The sequence below is a fragment of the Lepidochelys kempii genome, chromosome 18, assembly GCF_965140265.1.
Source record: "Lepidochelys kempii isolate rLepKem1 chromosome 18, rLepKem1.hap2, whole genome shotgun sequence".
In the NCBI taxonomy this organism is placed as follows: Eukaryota; Metazoa; Chordata; order Testudines; family Cheloniidae; genus Lepidochelys; species Lepidochelys kempii.
In genome coordinates, this window is record NC_133273.1 from 17,993,962 (window position 1) to 18,017,431 (window position 23,470).

Genomic DNA, 23,470 nt, shown 5'->3' on the forward strand with positions numbered 1-23,470 from the left:
TGCCACAGGTTTTATGTACAAAGCAGAAAGGACACCACTTGATTTCCCCCCCGCACTCCTCCCCCCAGGTCATGTATTCAGTTTCCAGTGTGGGTAGGAAGAAAATTTTGGTTTTGAGTTCTGGCTTGGATTTGGAACAGACAGGGCAAAATTCTCTGAGTGAATGCAGCTGCTGGAGATGTAAAGCCAATGCAGACGATGGGTCACTATTGCTGGTCATTTGTGACCATAACCGCACATTAGGTGGTTTAGTGCAATACATAAATGTTGCATATATTCTCTTTTCCAAAGAATTGTTGGATGGGATTGCAAAGGTGTCAAAAGGACTTAAGCACCCATATTCCATGGAAATTCAATGGGAGTGGAATATCGTAGACCCATACACTCTTTTAAAAATCCCAGTGGTTGTCACTTGGGCTGTTTGCTGCCTCATTTCATTCATCTTTCAAGAATCAGCAAAATCCAGACCCTTGGAATATTGGCTATTCATGAGGTAGAATCTGCAATATTTTATTAATCATCCACGTTTCTCATTTATACAGAATTTCTACAAAACAGTCATCCCACAAGAGAACAATGATCACTTGAAAGGGAAGAACAGGTTTACAAGCTAGTGAGATGAGAGAGAACCACTTTCAAACCAAGATGTAATGAGCCACATTTTCAAAACACAGATAACTAAAGTTAAGCTCCAAAATCCCTAGTTAGGCACCTAGACTGGCCTACTCTTTCTAACCCATGTGTACTATGGAGAATACCCTAACAATGATCATTTTCTCGTGCTACCAAAACGTAGGGTGAAATCCTGGCTTCACTGAAGTCCTGGGTGAGTTTTGCCACTCACTTCACTGGGGCCAAGATTTCACCCATCTCTTAAGTCAGAAAATCTTACATATGTACAGTATGAATCCCTATAGCTTAAATTCTAGGCAACAAATCCATCGCCCAACCAAGTGGCAATAATCCCTAGGCCCTATATAGTCCTCTTTATCCAGATCTCAAAGCACTTTACAAAGGAGGGTAAGTATTGTGGGGGAAGGGCTAGCTCAGTGGTTTGAGCATTGGCCTGCTAAACCCAGGGTTGTGAGTTCAATCCTTGAGGGGGCCCATTTAAGGATCTGGGGCAGAAATTGGGGATTGGCCCTGCTTTGAGCAGGGGGTTGAACTAGATGACCTCCTGAGGTCCCTTCCAACTCTGATATTCTATGATTCTATCATTACCCACATTCGACAAATAAGGAAACTGAGGTTCAGACAGGCAAAATGACATACCCATGCTCACGCAGCCAGTCAGTGGCAGACCTGGGAAAAGAAACAAACTCTCTTGATGCCCAGTCCTGCATTCTAGCCACTGGACTATGCAGCCTCCCATGTAAAGAAGTTTGCTTTCTCATGTGGCTGTTACTGGCTCTGAGAGGCTATGGGAGTCAGGAAGCGTGGCTTAGTGTTTAGGTTTTGGGGGAGGGGTGATTTAGTGGAGGATGGGGAGAGATTATTTGGAGTTTTAGTTCAGTTTAAGTTTTTTTGTTTAGACTTCAACCTCCCAGTGATATTTACCTACCAAGCACAGCAGCATTGTGCTAATACAGGAGAAGCAGAATGTGAAACTGACATGGATCACTTCATGCCCCCACAGAAATGCAAAAACGAAACCAGGATAAACAATGAAAAGTAAATTTAATTTGAAACATTTCAGTTTATCTAGGGGTACTACTGGGAAAAGGGATGTGATCTGTTTCCTAACATGGTATCTTTCTGTACTGTACAGGGCAGATCAATGCAATTGTAAATGAACAGGAATGGATTTGAACAAAGTAACAGTATTCTGAATAGTTCTGTCACTTTCCCAGTGTTCAACTGGCAGGCTAAAATAGTCGCTTCCCCAGGAGAGGTAAACAATAATAGCAATCATTGATATCTCCAGTAGCGGACTAGCCAATTTGTTTATGTCAGACCAAAATGAGCTAGGGAGAGAGTGATGACATTTATCTTCTTTATTTGGGTCCTTCTGTGCTTGTGAAATTAGTCCCTATTCCCAAATCCCCTCTGTAATAGTTCAGAATATTTTGTCTTCAGTGTAGCAAATAGATTATCTGTGCTGGATAGCTGAGGTGCTCCAAACCAAGGCCTACTAATGTCCCCCTGTGATTGCTAGCAATGATCACTGTTAACAGAGTTTTATTAAAACAATCAATATATTCTAAGGCCTCTGTTGGAAAATTAAAAATGTTAACTAGAAAGTTGTTAAAGTAGAATTAATTATATTGTTTAGGGAACAGAGATGGATCATCCCTAGGCTGTTTGCTTGTAAACTGTGGAAATAATGGACACTGCAGGCTAAAATCTCCAAAACAAACCAACCTACCAGCCTGCCATTGTCTTGGCTTCCAGAACGGCCTGCATTGCACCTTGGGATCATGCAGCAGAGAACATCTGTAAGTAGCTGCAGGAACCAGTGCGCCTTTTGTTTGCAGCTGAACCTGGACAGCTTGCTGCTTTTGGAATGCTCCACTAGCCGGCAGCTAATTACAGAAGGGATTAAAGAAAGAATGAAGGAAACTGCAAAAAAGAGCAAGGAGTCGCTCTGAAACTGCGCTTTGATGGAAGCAAGTGTTGAAAAGAGAGGCCACCATCAGTGGAAAGGCTGAACAAATGCCATTATGCTATTTATCAATGTGTCCGAGCCAATCAATGCCGTGTTCGGAGTTTTTTTTTTCCCCATCATCTCAAGCTGCAGGATCTGACAACTAGGGCTTTAGGGCTGTTTCTGTGGTCCTCGTTATAATCTTTCCATAGATTTGTTCTCTTAACTTTTCCCTTGCCTCAATCCTTTCCCCTCCACTTCAGTAAAAGGCTCTTTTATACTGCAAGGAAGTTGATTTGGGATAATTCCTCATAGGGTAAGATTTCCCCCCCGTGCGGAAGGCCAGCACATAGATTTTCTGCTGGCCCTTAGTAAAGAGGTGAATAATAGCATTAGTGATTTAGTCAGTTGTTATTTACGATAATAAGCCAACTTCAGCGCTGAAGGCAGTGAAGTTGCACTGGAGTGGAACTGGCCCATAGGCTACTGGGTCTAAAGAATTCCCCTCTCCACCATCTTGTTTCCTCTTCATTAAGCACAGCACATGGGCCTCCAGAATTCACAGGCTGGAGTCTCGGATTGCATTTCCTACCAGCACAGGTTGGTTAGAGCTCTTCCCATGCATTTTTGTTATTACTAGAGAGAGTGCAGGTGAGCAGGTTTCAAATGCTGTTGGAATTCCTTGGACATTGCTGCCAGTTCCTGCCTATAGTTATATACAGACTGCAAGTCCTGGCTGTTCCTCAGCAACTCGTTACTCTTGTGGGCTTCATAATGAAACTGGGAGTTTTTCATCTCATACCTAGAAAAGAGAAGCAACAGTACTGGACAGGCTCTGAGACGGGAATAATAATAAAAGCCACAGGGGGGCAGGCACCACATAAATGGTTCTTTCCCAAATATGCCTTGTCCTCTGGACTCTTCTTTCTATCCCCAAATCTTCCAAGCTCCGATTTCAGCTGAGCCAGGGTGGAAGTCATGATAAAGTAGCATTACTTTTGTATTGGTGACTCTCCGCCCAACACACAAACCTATCCAATGCCTGGACCCAAAAACAGATCTGACTCCAACCCCAAATATCTGTGTGCAGAGAATCTTGCCTCTCCAGCATCCTGCCTTTCTCTCCTGGATGCCCTAAGACTCCCTGGTGTGATGCATAGGGTACTCTGTGGCATCATCCCAGCTGGGGATCAGACAGAGCCGTACATGAGAGTGGATTAAAAGAAGTTCATTAAGTCTACAGGCGGCCTCAATGTGCTACAACCCTGCCTTGGGCGGGGCCCAATTTAGAAGGATGTTATAGAACCCTCATGGGAGACAGGACACAAGTCACTAACAGACATGCAGGACCAAGTGACCCTCACTCTGGGAAACTCTTTAAGAGGCGCAATAATAAATCTCCCACTATCTATCCAGGTACTTATAAGACCCTCATGGCTGAGATCCTGGAGTACTTCCCCTTATGTTAAAAACAACAATACACTCTCTCCTGCTTTACAGACACCAAGATTGGACTTTACTCTTTAGCAGATACCGATTTCCTCCTCCCATGAGCGCCCCCTGCCATTTCTCACAGAGCAGAGGAGGAGATGGCTACTCCATGACTGTTAGCATCATCAATGCTTCAGATTCACAGGTTTGTTAGTTAGCTTGTGCTCCCTCTGCTGGTTCAATAGCTGCTCCTACATTTTCAGAACCCGGCACCAAACTGCACCCACAAAATGTGCATGCATGCACAGATCCATTTGGCTCACAATACTGGGCCCTGCAGAGGTCAAGGTTTGAAACCTTAGTCCTGAGGCGATTGGCTTGGTTTTAGATGAGAGTGAAGTATTTTGGAAGCATTATAGTGAATTGTGAAGTTATTTCCTCACCAGACTATATGTGAGGTTGCAGCCAAGGAGTTTTAAGCTGACCTGGGTCCAAGCACCCTTTCTCCTTTGGAGAAACCCAGCGTGCAGCCTGGCCACTTGGGCTACCCACAAGGTTGAGGATTTGCACTTACCACTTTGGTTTTGGACCCCGAGTTCGCTCCAATTCTTGCTGCCTCTTTAGTTCTAATAACCATTCCTCCTCCACACGCAGGCGCTCCAGCCTGAGACGAGCCAGCTCCTTCTGATACGGGGACATTTCTATCAAAGACCTCCCAACAGCACCTTCTGCAAGAGTCTGCAAAAACCTGATCGATCAACAAGAACAAGCCCTTGCATTTCTATAACATCTCTTAGCTGGGGAATTCAAAGCATTTCACAAACTGTGACCCAAAGTGACTAGTGACTTTAGTTGCTACAATTGTTGAGTGCCCAAATGGATTTTCAAAGGGCAGGTGCTCAATATTTTCTGAAGATCTGGCCCCTTTAAGGTGGCTCAAGCTGGGCATCCAAAAATCTGTTCCAGCTTCCCCTACCCCCAAACATGTGTGATTTTCCAGATAAAGGATTAGGGGACATCCGGCTGTTTATGGTGATGCGGAGTTTGAGGAAGGGAGTGCTGGAAGACTGACATCCCTACTGGGACAGAGTTAAAGGTGTGTCATGTTTTATGCTGTTTGTTCTAGCAGAGAGGTGTGTCTCTGAGTAAAGAAGTAAAAAATGTCATGTTAGAAGCTTTAACTTCATTTCCAGGGTTTTGTGTAAGTCTGTTATGTATAAAGCAAGCTTGACTCACACACACCATAGGGTTTTTATGTACTAAATACAGCTCTAAAGCACAAGACATCATGAGAACGACTGCTTAGAATATAGGTAATCCTCCACTAACCGCTTCTCTGAAAGCACTAATTAGCACCTCCAATGAAACTGGTGAGAGCATCACATGAGTGGTGTGGCCAATTGGTTCATTTGATCATTCATGACTTGTGTGTTGTGTCATACATAATCATTCTGTGCTAAAAAGATTTACGTTGTAGCATTCTAGAAGTATAAGATTGATCAGTATTTAGAAGAAGTGAGAAGTATGCATTAGGTAGTGAAGTAAGCAGGGCTGACATGCAAGGCCCACAACCTGAGGTCTGGAAGATGTCATACTTACCCATACTAGGTCACAGGCTTAAAAAATGCTTGATATAGGGTCATTTTTTGGTCACTTACTTATGCCACAAGATTATGGGAAAAGATGTACCAGTGGGTGGTACTGTGAACAATTAACCTGAAGAGTAAGTTTTGACTACAAGATACCCGGTAGTCATATTGTTCTAACACAGGCCCTTACCAAAGCTTGCACTATGTGCATCAATGCTAATGGGAATAAAGGAACTACAAACAACCTATGAAAAATGGGACACCCCAATATTCTTGGGGGACACAATACAAATAAGGAAAAAGAGGATGGACACCTTCATCCATATATGCGGAATGTAAGTGAAGTCAGAATCACAAGATGAAAGAGGGCTCCCAGACTGGGTAAAAAGAGTTCCCTACAGGAAAACTCCAGCAGGAACCATCCCTCTGATGATCATTGGCAAGACATCCATCAGACCTTAAGAATAGGAGTATGACTATATTTCTAACTTGTGCATAGGTCTTTATAGAATTTTATATACATGGATAATCATAACTTTAACTGTAACTATAATAAAACTTGTAAAACAGACTAGCCCTTGTACTTGTGAATGTCTGTGTGGTCACTATCCTGGGTCTTTAGGTGTACATAGAGGCTCTAAATCTGAAGCAAGTAGCAGAGGTGACTTTCGCTCTTTTGAGCTTGAAACTGTAGCCACCACAGCTGAACCCAGGATGGTGTAATACAACATTACTAAATTCACTTTAATAAAAAAGGCTACAGAGGTGATGTTACATTAAAAGCTACGGTAAAATTCTGACTTCGGGTTGGTTGTTTGGTTTTAAACTACGTTCTCCCGGGACTGATCCAAAATCCATTTTAAATCAAATGGAAAGACTCCCAGTGGCTTTGGATCAAGCCCTAAGGTAACAAATTAAAAACCAAATTACAATGTAGCCTGGGAATATAATGTACTTTCTTGTGTGTGTTACACTGTTTGGACAAACCAGTGTGGAATGTGGTCCAAAGTTACATCTGATAGTTATCTAGTAACATGGTCTGGACTCACACTGACAGGAAGAACTCCTGGAAAGTTTGAATGTCCGCACAAGCCTTTTCTTACCGTTCATTAATCTCCTGAGCTGTTGGTGAGGATACAGCGGTGGAGGGCAGACTGTAAGGGCTCCAAGAATAGCTCAGTGTTCCCCTTGTATTCATCCTGGCTGGAGTACAGGACCTGGCAGCCAGGGCTCCTGGTTTGTATATTCTGGATCGTGATTGTCTGGTTGAAGCCGTTTTCTTTCTGCTGGACTTGGACCTGCCAAAGTGCGGTGGAGGCTGGGCACAGGCATTTGCCTTAGCAGAATTTGGTCTCCAGATGGGTCTAGGTGACTGTGAGCGAGATCTTAGCCACCGGCTTCTTTTGGGAGCCGGAGAGAATGAACGGGATCGGTTGGTCCCAGAACGATCAAGGGAGAGGGACCTTTCAGGAGAGCGATCCTGCACCGGGATTTTAGGGGGCAACAATGACCTGACTCCAATCACATGAGGAGCACCAAGCTTCACTGGGAAAGACTCTGTATGTGCAAGATCCAGTGATGGCACATAGTTCCTACTTGCAATCTCACTCCCCAGGAGCCCTGGCACACAGTTGATGGGTGACGTGGAGAACGTAGGAAGGCCTAAGCTTGTTAGTGCTGGATACTCTCCCAATGGTTTGACTAGATGTCTTGGGTTCAGAAACCACTCTGACTCTGCAGATTGCTTTGGTGCATCTCCAGTGTCTGCCTCTGCATAGGTCCCATTATGAAATCTTGGCCACGTAGAATTAAAAGTGTTCGAGTTGACTGTAGCGCCAGAATCTATGGCATAATCTTGATGAGGGTCAAAACTCAGACTTGAGGCCAAACTGTCCACCTGAACTTTAAGTTTCCGCAAACTTTCTTCTAAGTCATCAATGCTGGGACTCTCTTCTATATATGGAGATAAGCTAGTTTCTAGGTGGGGAAAAAATGCATTTATTTAGGAAATGCTATTAATTATACTTGTAGACTGCTCTACATTATCAGTAGCTATTGTTAGCACAGAGCAGAAATAACGTAGTGTACGTACTTCTGTCAAAGGATCTCACTGCACTTTATAATCTAAGCTTCACAGCCCCCCAGGGATAGAAGAATTATTCTGTATGTTATACGTATTGTGGCACACAGCTCTACCCTTAAGGGGTGGACGTTATACAATGTGTTATAAATAAGGCAGTCAGGGATAAGTATTGGACGTCTGAGAACTGACCCTAGAAAAATCTGGATGAGATGTAGTCAGTTTGAGGCTAACTAGTGGTAGTTTGGAATTATTCTCATTTTAAAGCACAATCTTTCATAAAAATAGTAGCAGAGAATATGGCCCAATAATTTTACATCTCTTAGGGACTTGCATTCCAAAGGATCTCAAAGCACTTCATATGCTATCGGACAAATCCTGCAAACACTAACCACTGACTATAATGTTTACTACTGTGAATGGTGCCACAGTCTCCCCAGGAGTACTTCTAGTAGCACGCCCGAGGTCCAGTAGTAAGTATTTGCAGGATCGGGTCCTATATACATACAGCACCGATTAAATCTAGCCAAGTTTGAGTCTGCCCTAGAGAATCTAGGTTTGTCAGTTCTGATGTTTAGACCTGACACCCCTCCTTCCTGTTTTAAAAACAAAACAAAAAACCACCACCATTCTCCTAGATGCAAAATACAGGCAACATTAAGTGAGTTAACACTTCATGCAATTTTTAAATCCTTTGGTAAAATATATTTGCTCTCATTTTGGATTTAAAAGATCTATATTCTGTATGTTTAAGATAAATACACACAAATATGACAGAGATCCTTTGAACATCGGTCTTCTATAGCTTAAATAAAGTGGTCCTTATCCTGATGTCATTCACACTGGTTGGCTCCATTGCAATTATTCCTGATTTACACTAGCTTGAAACCTGAATAGGGCCCACAGTCTTTTCCAGATGATAAGATATACTATGTAAAAAGAGAGCATCCACTGTCAAAGCGGTGACTTTATCAGGATTTATATTATATCCTACCAATTTGTTTTTTAAATAATGAAGTTCCTTCCCAGTTGCTGTGCAGTGTCTGGTTCTTTTCCGGTCCTTTGAGGCTCAGACAGTGAGTTGTAGTAGTTTTCTGGGTGCTGCTAAGGAATTTGTTTGGTTTCTCTCTTTAAAGAAAAAAGAAAACATTTTAGTGTTGAGTGTTTGTATTAATTTTAATAACAGGTCGTGTGTATGTTTGTGTTACTCTTGAAACTGGTGGGAAGTGTCCACTGTAGTCTAAATATGCATAATAGTCTATATTCAGATGTGAACTACGTCTAACACAGGCTCTGACAATGGCAGCCTCCAGTGGTATCTCTCCTCTGAAGTAGGTGGTTATTGTGGAAATCGAAAGACAGAAACAGACTTGAATTGCTTCCTCTCCCTTATACCAATGTAAATTACTAGGAACTTAATTTAAGTCAATGGAGTTGAAATGGTGAAAAGCTGGTTATCGGAGAGCAGACTCCAGATCACTCCGAACATAGACTGTTTGTTTTCCTTCATTGTCTTAGTTTCTATACTCTGTAAATACTTTCACTCATTCCAAAGGCTGCTAGTTTTGATCTGTGCCATTCAATTATCATTTCTGCTGTTTTATCCAGGATACCTTTTAAAAAGCGTTGTTAAAGTGCGCATAAACAGAAATAGCACCTCTAGTGATACAAGCTAAAATAAATATTGTAAAGACTTTCAAGCCTCAAGCTTACAGGTATGAGCTGATCAGCAGGTGCTTTGGTAGGGATTTTTTCATTCCTCTGAAACTTTCCCTTTAGTCACTAGATCTTAGCTGTCTTTTCCAGTGCTGCAGGAACTGGGACATGGGAGTTAACGCACCATTGGTCTAGCTGGCTGGATTCCAGACACTGGAAGGAACCCTGATCATTATTAAATTATCTTTCTCTTTACCTTATTTTTGCTGTCATAAATGAACAGAAATTCTGCAGAACTATTTATTTGTTTTTACAAGAGGTTGACTCTATTTCACAGTAAATTAATTTTACATTCTCTGCTGTCTTTTGTTGGGCAGCAATGCTGCTTACCTGTTGCTGGAAACAATCACTGCCAGGTCAATTACCATATTCACACTTTTGAGAATTAATGAAAAAGTTAATCCGCCCATTTCTACAGTATAATGTGTGTAAGACTCAAAGCCAAGGGTGGGAAACCCAGACTCCTAGATTCAATACCTGCCATGCCACTGAGCTGCTGTGGGATCTTGGCCAAATCACCTTTCCTCTCTGCACTAGCTTTGTCAGCTGTAACTAGGCCTTGTACTTTCCCCTACCGCACGGTGATGGGTGTGAGCTCATTAATGTGCGCTGAGCACCTTGGTTAGAAGGAGCTAGAGAAGGGCAAAGTATTATAATAAAGCAGGAGCGCCCTGGGGCTCGCACTTTGCACATTTCAATTGGGGGTTCATATCCCCACCCCTGTGGAGGCCATTCCATGGGGCTGATACCCCCTTGTCTCCTGGAAGCGCTCCCGGGGTTCATGTCCCCTTTCTCTGGGAGGCCCATATCACCCAGGGGGTGGCCCTCCAGCTTCCACCCCAGACACACCACACGATCTATTGTCTACAGCCAAGCACTGAGGTACAACCGCATTTGCTCCAACCTCTCAGACAGAGACCAACACCTACCAGATCTTCACCAAGCATTCTCAAAACTACAGTACCCACACAAGGAAATAAGGAAACAGATCAACAGAGCCAGATGTGTAACCAGAAGCCTCCTGCTGCAAGACAAGCCCAAGAAAGAAACCAACAGAACTCCACTCGCCATCACATACAGTCCTCAGCTAAAACCTCTCCAACGCATCATTAGTGATCTACAACCCATCCTGGGCAACAAACCCTCACTTTCACAGGCCTTGGGAGGCAGACCAGTCCTCCGCCACAGACAACCCGCCAAACTGAAGCATATTCTCACCAGCAACTACACACCACACCATAGTATCTCTAACTCAGGAACCAATCCATGCAACAAACCTCGATGCCAACTCTGCCCACATATCTACACCAGCAACACCATCACAGGACCTAACCAGATCAGCCACACCGTCACCGGTTCATTCACGGGCACGTCCACCAATGTAATCTATGCCATCATGTGCCAGCAATGCCCCTCTGCTATGTACATCGGCCAAACTGGACAGTCCCTATGTAAAAGGATAAATGGACACAAACCAGATATTAGGAATGGCTATATATAAAAACCTGTAGGGGAACACTTCAACCTCCCTGGACACACAGGAGCAGATGTAAAGGCAGCCATCCCGCAGCAAAAAAAACTTCAGGACCAGACTTCAAAGAGAAACTGCGGAGAAACTGGATTTATGCAGGAAATAGCCCAGCTTGATTGTCATGCACATTGTGTAAAGAGTTGTCACTTTGGATGGGCTATCACCAGCAGGAGAGTGAATTTGTGTGGGGGGGTGGAGGGTGAGAAAACCTGGATTTGTGCTGGAAATCACTTTAGATAAGCTATTACCAGCAGGACAGTGGGGTGGGAATAGGTATTGTTTCATATTCTCTGTGTATATATAAAGCCTGCTGCAGTTTCCACGATATGCATCTGAGGAAGTGAGCTGTAGCTCACGAAAGCTTATGCTCTAATAAATTGGTTAGTCTCTAAGGTGCCACAAGTACTCCTTTTCTTTTTGCGGAGCTTCAGTTCATTTGCAAATCTGACCCCCTCAGCTCAGGAGGAAACAAAGACTGTGACTGGCTCGCCAACCACAAAAGCCGTTTCTCCTCCCTTGGCGTTCACACCTCATCTGCTAGAAGAGGGCCTCATCCTCCCTGGTTGCACTAACCTCCTTATCCCCAGCCTGATTCTGGCTTGCATATTTATGCCTGCCTCTGGAAATTTCCACTGCGTGCCGCCGAGGAAGCGGGGAGTCGCCCCGGAAAGCTCATGCTCCAGCACCTCGGTGAGTCTGGAAGGTGCCCCAGGCCTCTCCGCCGCGTTTACGGATCCAGACTAACACGGCGACCCCTCTGATGCACTTACCCGGGGACCCCCCCCCGGGGCTCCTCCCCCCAGGATCACCCCTTGGGGGTTCCTACCCGCTCCTGCGGGGTGGGTAACACTCCCCCCCGGGCTCCTTGCTCCCCCTCCCGCCGCAGGGGCTCACACCCCTGGGGGTCCTCCCTCCAAGGGGACCACGCCCCGGTGGCTCCTGCCGCCCGTCCCCCGGGGGGAGTCACGCCACCCTGGCCCCGCCCGCACCGCACCTGATCCGGGCTCCGCGGCCCCGCACCCGCAGCCCTCGCTCCGCCATGTCCAGCACCGGCAGCTTCCCCCTCCTTAGCGACGCCCCCAACACTCTCGTTGCTAGGCGGAAGCGCCGCCCCGCTGCCTTTCCGTTCGCCCCTTCTCCTCTCCCCTCCTGACCTCGAAGTCCCGCCCGCTCAGCGGTCTCGATAACCAATCGGATTACTCTTCCGAGCCGCCTCCTCGAGTCCCACTCCAGCATCGAACCAATCGGAAGTAGGGAAAGGCCTCACGTGACCTAGGATGTGCCTCTCCGCGGGACGTGTGGACGGCATTCCCAGCTTCACCAATCAGAACTCCCGAGAAGTTTCACGCGCTGGTGATGCCCGGCTGGTCGGCTCCAATGGGCGCAGGGGGGGCGGGGCCGCGCCTGCGCGGTGGAAGCGGCGGCCGCTCCGCGTGTGGCTGGTCTCCCGGCGGCGGCGCGGGCACCATGTCGTGGCTGTTCGGCCTCAACCGGGGGTCTCCCCCCGTGGCGGGGGACGCAGGCCCGGGCGGGGCCGGCCTGGCCCTGCCGCCCCCTCCCTCCGCCGGGGGCCCCGCAGCGGGGGACGGAGCCGGGGACCGGAACACGCCCAAGGACAAATGGAGCAACTTTGACCCCACCGGGCTGGAGCGGGCGGCCAAGGCGGCCCGGGAGCTGGAGGCCTCCCGTGAGTGGGGGGCTGCTCGGGACTGAGGGGGCCCGCAGCCGCGGCGGGAGGGGCTGCTCCGTTGCCAGGGCCAGTGCCCCATAGCCCGGCCGGTGGGGGCTGCGCGGCAGGCCCGTGGGGGAGGGCACGTGGCTGGGGGATCCGCGCCGGGCCGGGCCAGGCCAGGCCGGGCCAGGCGCCGCTGCCATGAGCCTGAAATCGCAGCTCCGGGGACTCCGAGTCTGGCGGTGAGGTTGCTCAGTGCGTCTGCCTCTGCCTTGCTTTGGAGAGACTTCGTCTGCGCCGGGAAAGGCGCTTTGCCTCTGCGACTGTCCGTTCTTCGCGCTTCTGCGGAGCCGGGCCGTGGTAATGATCGTTCTGCTGATGGAAGCTGCTTTGTTAAAACCTGGGCCGAGCCCGCCGCCGGCTGAATTCACACAGGCTGGCCAGCCGCCATCGGCTGCTAATAACCTTGTTTCAGAGCAGCAGCCGTGTTGGTCTGTAATCGCAGAAAGAACAGGAGGACTTGTGGCACCTTAGAGACGAACCAATTTATTTGAGCATGAGCTTTCGTGAGCTACAGCTCCCTTCATCGGATGTACTGAATGCATTTGATGAAGTGAGCTGTAGCTCACGAAAGCTCGTGCTCAAATAAATTGGTTCGTCTCTAAGGTGCCACAAGTCCTCCTGTTCTTTTTGCTAATAACCTTGTGCAACCTCTGGCCTGCATCAGGTTCAGATCTATGACCTAGAAGTGGCAGACTCTTTGTCCTGTGAGCAGGCCCCCCTCCCCATTTCCATTCATGCGTTTGGTTCAGCACCTCATTATGATAAAGTGTAAATTAACAAATTATAACACACACAGTTTTGAGCCCTGAAATACTCCTTTTTGAGGAATAAAATAGCCATGGAATGTTTTTGGTCTTCCTTACTGTAAGAGTTGGGAGCATTTGAGGGTGATGATGAAGGTTCCTGGCCAGAAGTGCGGGGGCGCAACAAATTTTTGGAACATAACATACGAAACATCTTTCTCTTATGCCTTCAACACTGTGTTGTTTCTTTAAACACAGAGGAAATAGTTGGAGTTGGCAGCTGCTTTCAGGCAGCTCTTGCACATGGTTACACCAAGCAATCAATTGCTCAGTGCCCTTTTGAGTTGTGGTCCTCATAGGACTACTGTGTTTAAAATGCCTAGACACTGAATGTTTTGTGGACGGAAGACTTCAGTTTCTAGAGCCATAAGCGTGACATCTTTCACCAGCACCAAGTTTGCTTAGAAAAGTAGGATCTAATACTGCAGAAATAAGTTCTTAAACAACCTTATTAATTTCAGGCCATGCAAAAGATGCTCTTAGTCTTGCTCAGCTGCAGGAACAGACATTGCAAATGGAGCAGCAGTCCAAAATTAAGGTATGTTGAGCCTCAGGATCAAATTCATGCCTACTGCAGCTCTGCTGACTTCATTGGATGGATTTTGGCCCTCATTGTCTAACGATCTGCCTTGGCTATTTTGATTTTTTCTTGCACAGAGGAGTTCACTTTTAGTACACTGCCTTTCCCTGCATTTTCATTACTTCATTTGATTTATAAAAAAGAGAGTCTGGAAATGCAGCATTGCAGCCGGACTAATTTCTGCTCTTTTACAGGGTTTATGTCTGTGCTAAGAACTTGTGATATTTTGTGGTTCGTATTGGTATTGTAGCTCCCAGAATATCCTTTGTCCACAACGGCAATACATTTGTTTCTTTTCCCAGTACCTAATTTATGGTGTCTGAGCCTCTAATATAGCACGGTAAGTGTACGTGGCACTTTGCAAAACACAAAATCAGCTATGATTCCTGGTCTTAAGAATTGCATTACCCCGCTGAGGAACCGAAACCTATTAGAAACCTATTTTGAAGAATATGATTATCATTTGTAGCCCTCTGGAGGCTTTTGTGTTAAGCTGACGTATGCTGGCCCATTTCTCATAGGAATACGAGGCAGCCATTGAACAGCTGAAGAACGAACAGATCCGGGTACAAGCAGATGAGAGAAGAAAGACACTAAGTGAAGAAACCAGACAGCATCAAGCGGTAAGGAAACTTGGGGAAACTAGCAGACATGATGGCTGGCTTGTTGTGCTGGCTGGAATGGGAAACACACCATGAGAGGCTTATTCAGTTACACCAGCTATTCTCCACCTGGGGGTTGCGGTCCCTAAGGGGAGGTCATGCCCAGTTGAATCTGCCTCATTCCCCAGCTCTGGTGTTCCGTTGACACTGGTTTGCATAGCTGCTTGTAACAGACCCTAAGACACCCTGAAGAATCCAGTAAATTGGACCAGTTCCTTGGCTCTGCCTTTGAATTGTCTTTAAGTGCTGCAGGGAATTGGTGTAAAACATTTTAGGATGCATCCTTGCTTGCAGGTATTAGTCATGATATGAAAAAAATTGAAAACTACTGGCTTACCCAGCATATCTGTTGGCTAGACAATGAAATGCATCCTAAATTACTTGGAGTGCAATCTCAGATTGCCTCTAATTTTCCCTGTTTCTCTTAAGTCTTCTGGAATCTAACCCTTTGGAAAGAGATCTCAGGAAATTACCATCTTAACCCAGAATTTGACAAACTATTTTTCTTTTTATGAGCTGGCTTTTGAGCAGCTTTTTGATGGGGTGTATCAGTGGGGTCTAACAGCTCTTGGGACAGTAATGCTAAAATTGGGGAAATGCAGTTCAGCTTTCATTCTTATTGCTGACAAACTGGTTTTTAAGGTTCAACATCCTTGCCATTTGTCACGAGCCCTAATTTTATATGTATCAACCCCTTCTGCCCTACATCTTCAGCCAGCAGAGCTTTTTTGGCACTGGTCTAGGACTGATTGTCTAACACATTGACAGTGTTCTATTTCAAATGCTGATCTCTTTTGCTTCTTATACTCAAGTCTTGTTTGCTGATTAGAGCAGGGTTTTTATTGCATTTCCTCTTTTCTTTTTGAAGAGGGCCCAATATCAGGACAAACTGGCAAGACAGCGCTATGAAGAGCAGCTGCGACAACAGGTAAGATGTTCCATCTTCTAAAACTGCTGAGAGCTTAGCCAATCTGTGTTAACTTCACTAGGAGCAATGATGCTAAATTATGCTCCACCCTCATAACCCAGTGACTGATGCTATGCACCACTGTGATGGGAGAGCTTAGATTTTTTTGCACAGCCTCAGGGTTACTACATTCCAAGCCTAGCAGGTCTGATGCAAAAGCAACTGACAGCAAATAGGACAAAGGTGCAAGAAGTAGCTGGGAGAACATGAGATTGTGGGTTTTGGGAGGAAGAACATATTTAATTCTTAAGTATTTTTTTTTTCCAGAGCATTTGTAATGTTTAGGTCTGCATGTGTATTAGGTTGATTGGCGATCTTAAAACAGCTAGTGTGTGTGAAAACTACAGTTTTCCATCTTCCTGTTTTGCCTTTTCTCCCAACCTAATTCATCTTCTGATGTGATCTCTTCTTCTTAGCAACTCCTTAATGAAGAGAACTTGAGGAAGCAGGAGGAATCTGTGCAGAAGCAGGAAGCAATGAGGCGAGGTAATGTCATATTTCAGTTTCGCCTTTTGGTTGGGGATTAAGTGGCTATTCAGAGCAACCTCTGAACTGTATTTGGAGTACTAGTACATACTGACTGGTAGGCTATTAGAGGGCTCATAATGCAGGATCTGCAAGCAGCAGCTAAATCACAGCTGGTTTTAGGGTTTGTCTGCACCGGGGGGCAAACTTTTTGGCTCAAGGGCCACATCTGGATATGGAAGTTGTATGGCAGGCCATGAATGCTCACAACTAGGGGTTGGGGTGTGGGCTCTGGAGTGGGGCCAGAAATGAGGAGTTCAAGGTGTGGGAGGTACTCCAGGCTGGGACCGAGGGGTTCGGAGGGCGGGAGGGGGAATCTGGGCAGGGGGTTGGCGCGCAGGAGGGGGGTCAGGAGTGCAGGCTCTGGGCGGCACTTACCTCAAGCAACTCGGAGAAGCAGCGCAATGTCTCCCCTCCGACTCCTACATGGAGGCATGGCCAGGCGGTTCTGTTTGCTGTTCTGTCTGCAGGCACTGCCCCTTCAGCTCCCATTGGCCATGTGCGGAGCCCCCTGGCTGCCCCTACGCATAGGAGCCAGAGCGGGGACATGCTGCTGCTTCCAGGAGCCATGCAGAGTGGGGCAAGCCCCAGACCCCGCCCCCTGGCTGGAGCTCGAGGGCCAGATGTGGCCCCCGCACTGTAGTTTGCCCACCCCTGGTCTACAAGAACATTTAGTTCACGGCAAGCCAGGATGTGAATCTAACTGTCCTTGTGGACCCTGCTGACACACATTAACAGTTCCCTCGTACACTTTGATCTACTCTGTTCCAAAGCAGAGTAGATCAAAGTGCATTATGGAACTGTTAGGGCATGTGGGCAGCGTCCACACAGACAGACAGTGCAGGGTAGATTTAAACCCCAGTTTACTGTGTATTCTTGTAGATCTCTTGGAGTTGCTGGTGCCTGTAGCTCATTTCTGGGAGAGGCTAAACTTCTATAGAGAGCCTTTGTTTAAATAAAAGTACTCGAGTGTGGCTTCCAGTGGCTGAACACTGCAATACACCAACCTTTCTTGGTCTAGTAATACTGTAGGTAATGCAGCACTCCTGCATTTCCTGCCCTCAGGATTTTATCAGGAACCATTAGAATCAATCGGGTGTTTGGCTAGGACTTCTCTAGAGCATTAACACTTGAAATCCAGTGTCGATTTTAAGTATCTTGTTAGCCTGTCTTGTTTGTGACCTGGCTTTTTCTGTAGGCACGTAGAAATTAGAAGTGGAAAAGATCTGTGAAGTCATCCAGTTCCTTCTGCTGCAGTCCAGCACAGTACTGTCCCCTCTAATGCATCCTCTAGTGTTTGTCTCTAATTTTAAGTATTTCAAATGCTGGGCCTTGTTGGGAGATTGTTCCATAGTTAGGCTTGGCGGGATTTGATTTAAATTGATAACTGTTGGCATATAAATTTCAGCTGGCACGCTGAAATCAACGAAAAAATATCAATTGGTGACAGTTGTTGGGAGTGCAGCCTCCCCCGGGCGCCTGCAGGGATTGGATGTCAGTGGCCCTGCAGCAGGTCAGAGATCCCTCTGCAGCACCACTGGCACTGGCTGTGTCCTCACTCCTATGACAGCAGCTGGGGACAGAGCCATTCAGCACCATGGTGGCCTCCCCCTGCGAGCAGGGCTTGTCGTCCTCAGAGTCCTGGCTGGGGTCTCCGCTCCACCCTTGCAGGACCACAGCCTTCCTGCACCTTGTGCCTGGGTGTCTTGGGCTTCTCTACTGTGCATGGAGCCTCTGCAGCCTCGCTGTCAGCGCTGCCCTAAAAAACCCTCAGCCCTACAACCCTTAATTTCCAGCAACTAGCAATAATTAAAAATTGATTATTAAAAATAAAAATGAATATAGAATTTTGGAATTGGAAAAAAATAAAAATGGAGTTCTACCAATCCTGTTCGTAGTCTAGTAGATTTCACTCCTGGGGGATGTTTTTCCTTTAACTCCGCCTACATTGACCTTTCACTTTCATCCCATTACTCCTAGTTGCACATCCTGGGCGTGTACATTCTTAGGTTTGTTACCATCTCCCCCTTGACCTTGCACAGCCAATCTCTACCAGTCTGTATTCAGTTTTCTTATTCTTTTCTCTGATGTCACACTCACCCTGATTATTTTTGTTGCTCTTCTCTGAACAAATGTATTCAGTGTATTCTCTTGGTAACGTGTTCCCAGAATGCAATAATAATTCTTGGTGCACTCCTGCCTAAATATTACAGAGATGACCATCTCCTTGTTCTTAGAGGGAAGATTCCTAGACTTAGCTTTCATGCTGTTGTATTGACTTGCTTCCTTTTGTGGGCAGGCTGGTGGTCACTGAAATCTGTTGTCAGGTCACACGCATCTGACATGTAGCAAAGCTGATAATATTTACCCCTCTCCCAAAAGCTGGGTTTTGGGATAAAGCCCAGAGTAAAATCCCACCCCCTTGTTTCTTTTAAAGCCACTGTGGAGCGGGAGATGGAGCTGCGGCACAAGAATGAGATGCTGCGTATTGAAGCGGAAGTGCGAGCCCGCGCAAAGGCTGAGCGTGAGAACGCAGATCTCATTCGGGAGCAGATCCGCCTGAAAGCTGCTGAGCATCGCCAGACGGTGTTAGATTCCCTCAAGTACGTGCAAACCAGCTGAGGGGAGTTGGTCACCTTGCTACTGCCTCACACCACCCCCATCAAATGGGCTGTATAAAAAACCTTGGAGTTTGGTTGGGTTTGTTTTTTTGGCACAAGTTTAAAGGGAAAGATTGTTATTGCTGGTGTTCCTTCATTTTCTGCCCCAAGGTAGTGTATTAAAAACTGCTGTTTCCCTATCTCTAGGTGTGATTAGGGTGGATAGTGTAGTGGAAGGGAGAACTATTGTCTAGTGGTTAGTCATGTTTTGGGTGCCAGGATACTTGCATTCTAGTCTGAGTTCTCTAACAGACCATGTGACCTTAACCTGATCATTTTTGGGGGAAATCCTCGCTCTGTGAAAATCTTTGGCAACCATCTCATTGGCTCCAGTGAAAGGAGGTTTCACCCTTAATCTCTGAGACAGTTTCCCCACCTACAAAACAAACGTAAAATTTACCTACCTCACAAGGGTATTGTCAGCTTTAATTCATTGACTGTTATGAAGTCCTTTAGGATTCTTGGCTGGAAGGTATCTAGAATGGCTAAGTAACCATGAAATTTTATTATCATTCAACTCTAATGAAGTGAGTAAAAAATAAACATATTAGCTTTGGTCCAGAAGCTCTTCTGGATTTAATCCCATATACACCAGACGATTATAAGTATATTTGCCCTGTATGTTTGGGTTCCTGGGTGAGCTCTGTTAGCTTTGACTGGTTCTGAAGAAAGTCATCAGGGAAACTGGAGTAATCTTGTAAGCTGCTTGCAATTCTGTCCTTCAAACTTAAAATCCTTCCCCCTTTCCTGCCTCTACTCCAAAGTCTCTGCTTACACTGCTGCTCTCTTTCCACAGGACAGCGGGTACATTGTTTGGAGAAGGATTTCGTGCCTTTGTAACAGACTGGGATAAAGTTACAGCCACGGTAAGCTGTGGACATATATCTTTTGGAAGATAGACAACAGTTATTTGCGAACCTGATTTTGTATTTTTTTTCTCCTTGTCCCTGGTAATGTTAAAAATTCTGGGTTAGAAACTAAGAGCTGACTATCCGAGATAGACACCATCAACTCAAAAGCATACTTAAGTCTGCCTCCAATTAACATGCAAGGTTATAATTATTACAAGAGTAGACAAAAATGAAAACTTCTCCCATTTACTTTGTGCATGTTACAGCATTTTATGTACTCTGTTTCACTGTTTCTCCTGTATTTAGTTTCCCCTGCCCGTTGGTTTTTTGTGGGTCTTTCATCCAGCAACAGCAGAGAGGATAAATTATTTTAAAAATGAGACTGTCTTTAAACCAAGAAGCTGACAAGAGTGTCACAAGGACAAGTAGAACGTCTGATATTACTAACTCACTTTCTGAAATTGACTAGATTACAGTGACTTTTTTGTTAGCTTTTTCATCAGTAGTAAACACTGACAGTTCCATCTTTCAGTAAATACACAACCCTCACTGGAATCACAGATCTCTACTTATTTTGCTCCTTTTATTTTGTTTGGCCGAACATTGCAATTCATTTAATAGTGTTGATTAAGAACTCCAGTGCATTCTTCCTGTTCGGTTCTCATATTTAGGAAAGAGAAGAGCCTGTCTTGGTGTCTTGTCGGTGGCACTGTAACAAAATTGGAAGTGACTCTTCGGGGTGGGATGGAAAGAGTATCATAAATGCATTAAGGTGTACTTGCAAAGAGGGGGAACAAGTTGAGCTTATGCCCTCTTTACTCTAGGCTGGACAACAAAGCTCCAAAAGGGGGTTTTGGAGTGAAGGGAGTTTCTGTTTGTTTTTTAATGTTCAAAATATAGGCCAGGTCTAGCCTGGAAAACTAAGATGACAGAGCGGGAAAACTGCCCTTTTCTGGCTGTCAATGACTTGAACAACAGGGCTTCCTCCTCTTCCCTTGGGACACTGTTCCTCTTTCAACCAGATCTGTGTTCAGATTCATTTTCTTCCCCTTAACTGAGGTTCATATAGCACTTTGGAGGGGTAATCAGCATATATATATAATATGCCAAGCATTGATCACTAGAGGCGCAGTGGGTCTTACCATTTGAGCTGCGGGTGAGCGTCGTGAGAAGCTTTCTGGGTAACTAAGCAGTTTATTAAGAAGGGTTTCCTTCCTGTGCATTGTACAGTATAAATACAAATTATGCCGTCAAACACCTGCTAACGGTTAAACTTTCTCTCTTCTCCTTATCTTGGTTCCACTATTTTTACCAACTTCCTCTTATGAAAAAATACGTAATTTTGCACTGCCCTCTAGGTTTGTTCTGCCTGCTTCTCACCTCTGCCTGTTGGTTTTATAAAGCCAGGTGCAGTGTGAAACTGAATAGTGGTCTAATTCAAAAACCTACTTGAGTCTTTGGATCAGGACCCACAGACCCAGTTGGGTATGTGTCTAACACTCACTGGAGCATACTATGGGAAGCCTTGGCTTTTACAATTGAGGATTTTTTGGCTTTTCCTCACAATGTATTTTTGATTCTGAAAAACAAACTCTTCTATTAAACCACACTGTATATCCAGCAAGACTCAGGTGAATTATAACGCAGTACAGGCACCAAAAGAAATCAGCAGGAACTCTGCTCCCTTAGACACTAGTGAGACCAGGGCTTCCACCTGTTTGCATTCTTGCACCTTATGTGTGCACTTGGTATCTAGCAATCCAGACTCTTGAGCAAGAGCTTGAGGATAGAATTTACACGGTGAAGTGTGCAACCAGGTTTTGGAGGCTTTCTGAACAGATTTGGATAATCAGCATTTCGTTGCTACAGCAACTTGATTGGATCTGAACATGTTGCTGTCATCTGCAACCGTTCGCTGGGGCAGAAGAAAGTTCTAATGTTAGGCTGTAAGCACCCGCTTTGATTTGCCAAAGGCGAATCAGAAAAACTTAATTTAGAGGGGGAAAAGCTTAACAAAAGAGACATTTGATTTTTATTTTCCCAGTCTAGTCTGCTGGCAGCACAGCGGCTATTGCACGTTACTTCAGTCCCTACAATACATAGGCCTAGTTATACATTTGTAACACTAGGTGGCATTACTGACAATGGTAGAGAACCACCTAAATGCAGTAATGTTTACTCATAAGTAGCTTTATGACAGCAGTGCTGTTGGCAGAACAATAGTGAAGTGTCACGGTTTCCATTGTAGTGTAGTCTAATTGCAGTGGCTTTATTAATTTGCTGTTGGGAGGAGAAAAGCTCTAGGTTTAAAATTGGTAATGAACTCTCAGCCAGGGGATGAACTTTTTTCTTTAAATCTTTGCCCTAGGATTGAACAGTTTCAGATGTTCTTTAATTTTAAAAATAAAAGCAACACTTGAGGCTTTTTTTGATCTAGCACTTGAGTCATGCTGGAAACGTAAGGACATGCGTGATACTCTGGTCATCTCAGCAGTTTTCTGTGTATTGGTGTATTTCCGTCTAACACTACATGGCACCGCAGACACCCTCTTTAGACCCTGGGCTGCAAATCTGCAGAGAAATGTTTAAGAAGCTGTATGTTTCTGCAGAGAAATTTTACCAAGCAGGTTGGGTTCATTCCTGCCTGGTTGTATGACACACATTGCTGCTGCTTATCTTGGAAAGTCATCTGCGATTTACACAATAGTTGAACTTTCAAGAGCAGTGCTGCTGTATGCAGTGCACCAGAAAGCAGGATTGAGCCCTTGATGTTGCATGCATGAAACCTACATTGTGCAGCTTATTGTGTAAGGAATCTGCATGCTAAAGTTCCCAAGGACACTGAGACTAAGTCCTCAGTGTATCTGCTCAAATGAATGACTAGGTGGAGGCGTTTTCCTATTAATATTACCCTTATGCCTGCCATGCAGAGGTAATTTACACACAAAATAAATCCCAAGTTAATGTTGCTTACTTTTTCTGGTGTGCCTAAATATTGCAGCATGCCTGATATACATAGTAGCTTCACTAAATGAGCTTGCAGTTTCTGCAGTTTCAAGAAAAACTGCTAGGAGCTGGTCTAAAGACACTTGAAATTGATGGAAAGATTCCTGTTTACTTCAGTGGGCTCAGTCCTGAAGCATTTAGCAGAGTTCCTTTGCCAAGTTTGTTGGCATTAGCATTAAAAGGACCCTTTCAGACTAACAGTCTTGTAAGATGCCGTTTGCTATGGTGACAATTAGTTTGTCAAAGCAGAAATAATTTTAGAAGCTGAATTAATCAGCAGCCATTGGTTCTGTTTACTCTTTGCATTTTACTCGGTTTGCACTGTAAGATGAGAGAGGTCAGTGTCTCTCTCTGACTCCTACACTAGCACCAAGTTGTCACGCTTGGGGTTACATCACCATCCGGGGGGGTGGTTAAATCCAGAAAAATAGTTTTTCACTGAAATCTTTAAAAATTGTGTGAACAGTTAATATTAAAGCACAATCACAAAACCCCTTTACTCTTAGGATTTTGGCTCTAACTTACCCAAACACTGCTTTAAGCCTGGTTTGTGCATTTAAATGCCTTGTGAATGCTGTGAAAAGCTCACATTGGACCCTTTTCCCTTACCCAGCATCTTGTCTAATGCATATTGCTTTGTATTAGCTAAGGTCTGTAAGATACCAGCATTTAGATGCTGTATCTGAGGTCCAGCTACTGAGGCCCTATTAGGTTTGGCTGAAAACTTGCTGTTGTATGTTTACCTGTGTT

The 23,470-nt window shown here is 45.2% G+C and overlaps 2 protein-coding genes across 4 annotated transcripts in view; one reads left to right on the top strand and one right to left on the bottom strand.

Moving 5' to 3' along the window:
* Window positions 1-494: 494 nt before the first annotated feature.
* LOC140900117 (uncharacterized) lies at window positions 495-12,041 on the bottom strand. Of its 2 annotated transcripts, none has more exons than XM_073316775.1 (5): window positions 11,926-12,041; window positions 8,679-8,812; window positions 6,708-7,581; window positions 4,590-4,763; window positions 495-3,386 (listed from the first exon to the last, which is right to left on the bottom strand). In XM_073316775.1, the coding sequence occupies exons 1-5, from the start codon at window positions 11,970-11,972 to the stop codon at window positions 3,221-3,223; spliced, it is 1,395 nt and encodes a 464-aa protein (XP_073172876.1). In that variant the 5' UTR covers window positions 11,973-12,041; the 3' UTR covers window positions 495-3,220. The 2 variants fall into 2 exon arrangements, with proteins under 2 accessions (XP_073172876.1, XP_073172877.1); XM_073316776.1 differs by lacking the exon at window positions 11,926-12,041 and adding an exon at window positions 9,398-11,494.
* A 306-nt stretch (window positions 12,042-12,347) lies between these two features.
* LOC140899995 (ATPase family AAA domain-containing protein 3) overlaps window positions 12,348-23,470 on the top strand; it is a 70,735-nt gene continuing 59,612 nt past the window's right edge. For both annotated transcript variants that reach the window (XM_073316409.1, XM_073316410.1), the window contains exons 1-7: window positions 12,348-12,618; window positions 13,931-14,007; window positions 14,571-14,672; window positions 15,580-15,639; window positions 16,095-16,164; window positions 18,641-18,806; window positions 19,660-19,729. In XM_073316409.1, the coding sequence (XP_073172510.1) occupies window positions 12,399-12,618; window positions 13,931-14,007; window positions 14,571-14,672; window positions 15,580-15,639; window positions 16,095-16,164; window positions 18,641-18,806; window positions 19,660-19,729 (765 nt within the window). In that variant the 5' untranslated portion in view covers window positions 12,348-12,398. The remainder of the gene's footprint in view (window positions 12,619-13,930; window positions 14,008-14,570; window positions 14,673-15,579; window positions 15,640-16,094; window positions 16,165-18,640; window positions 18,807-19,659; window positions 19,730-23,470) is intronic.